The 1,387-nt window shown below is 34.8% G+C and overlaps 1 protein-coding gene across 1 annotated transcript; it reads left to right on the plus strand.

The window, feature by feature from the left end:
* Nucleotides 1-561: 561 nt before the first annotated feature.
* Nucleotides 562-1,164, plus strand: LOC111383249. The gene is made up of 2 exons (XM_023007328.1): nucleotides 562-739; nucleotides 816-1,164. The coding sequence occupies exons 1-2, from the start codon at nucleotides 643-645 to the stop codon at nucleotides 1,019-1,021; spliced, it is 303 nt and encodes a 100-aa protein (XP_022863096.1). The 5' UTR covers nucleotides 562-642; the 3' UTR covers nucleotides 1,022-1,164.
* Nucleotides 1,165-1,387: the final 223 nt, after the last annotated feature.

The following is a 1,387-nucleotide window of genomic DNA, read 5'->3' on the forward strand; positions in this document are numbered from 1 at the left end:
AGTTGGGACACATCCCGCGATTCACCTCCTTCATAATGTTTTAGGGGTGAGACGATGGGGGCTCTCAAGTTTGGGGTTCAACCTTTATAAGAGAGTGTATATATGTGTGTGTGTGTGTGTGTGTATATATATATATATATATATATACACACACATATACATACATACACATGCATTTTGATTATGAAAAAGGAAAAAACTTATTGTCCAAGGTCACATGGGCCCTAGACAGACGGGGCCAAATGGTGCACCTGGACATATAGCATCTCTCTATGAAAAATAATACATTTACAACTAAACATTTTTTAATTTAATAAATGATTTATTTGCCAATAAAATAACGAGCTTGCTAAAAAAAGGTTCAAATATTAATATAATATTGAGGAAGAATCATAGAATTGAGACCATAGCACAACAATCACTGTTGCTACATTTTAATTTGACATTCGGTTACTAGGAAACTACCTACCTTCTATTTGATTGGTTTCTTTTCAACGTTGGCGTCGGATCAGAGAGGGGAACTTCCATTTCTTTTCCTTCATCATCTCCTATAAAACGAGGCCTAATCTTCGACTCATTTATACTTAAATCAGTGTCTGCAATACAGCAAAGCAACGTAAAATATTTCTTTCCGACACCATAATGGTTCCCAAGAAGGCAATTCTCTACCTACTCCTATCTTTGTTCATAATATACGATGTTGCCTCCATGGTGACTGCTACCGTCTCCAACGACACGAGTAAGTTATCCTTTCAAGCATCTTAAAATTTGTACATTAACGTAAACTAATTCAGTAGCATATATGGTTCATGCAGCTCAAGCAACAGCAGAGAAAAATAAAGTGAATACAAATACAAGCAAGATTCCCGATTTTGTGTCGCCTATTCGCCCAATTCGTCCCGTTCCAAAACCACCTCTAAAAGGAATTTGCCGTCTTTGCTGCAGGAAGGTTTTGAAAGCATGCCTACGTATTTGCTGCCATGCTGCAGAAGATGCTACGAAAATCGGATCTCATGATTGACCCTATAATTAGCGAGTTCCATTCGCTTTATTATCATTTTGCTATGCTAGATTTGATAGAATTGAGAAAAAAAAGTTCAAATATTATGTGTTGGGTGTAAACTTTCCGTTTTAAATAAACAACTTTTCCTTGGTCAAAGTTGATTTCAAGGGTCTTATATTAAAGTTAAGTAATTACCTTACCATCAAACATATTAAAAAATAGTAATATTTTTTACCTCTAAATAAGAAAAAAGGAAAATGTATCATATTCAAAAATATTTATAAATAAGAACAGTAAATTTGATTTGTTTTTAAGTTCAGCAATCATAAGCCGCATCTAGCAGAAATACCAAAAATTGCAAACCTGCGTTGAGGTGGTGAGTTG

This window comes from Olea europaea, unplaced genomic scaffold (genome assembly GCF_002742605.1).
Source record: "Olea europaea var. sylvestris unplaced genomic scaffold, O_europaea_v1 scaffold2642, whole genome shotgun sequence".
NCBI classification, from domain to species: domain Eukaryota; kingdom Viridiplantae; phylum Streptophyta; class Magnoliopsida; order Lamiales; family Oleaceae; genus Olea; species Olea europaea.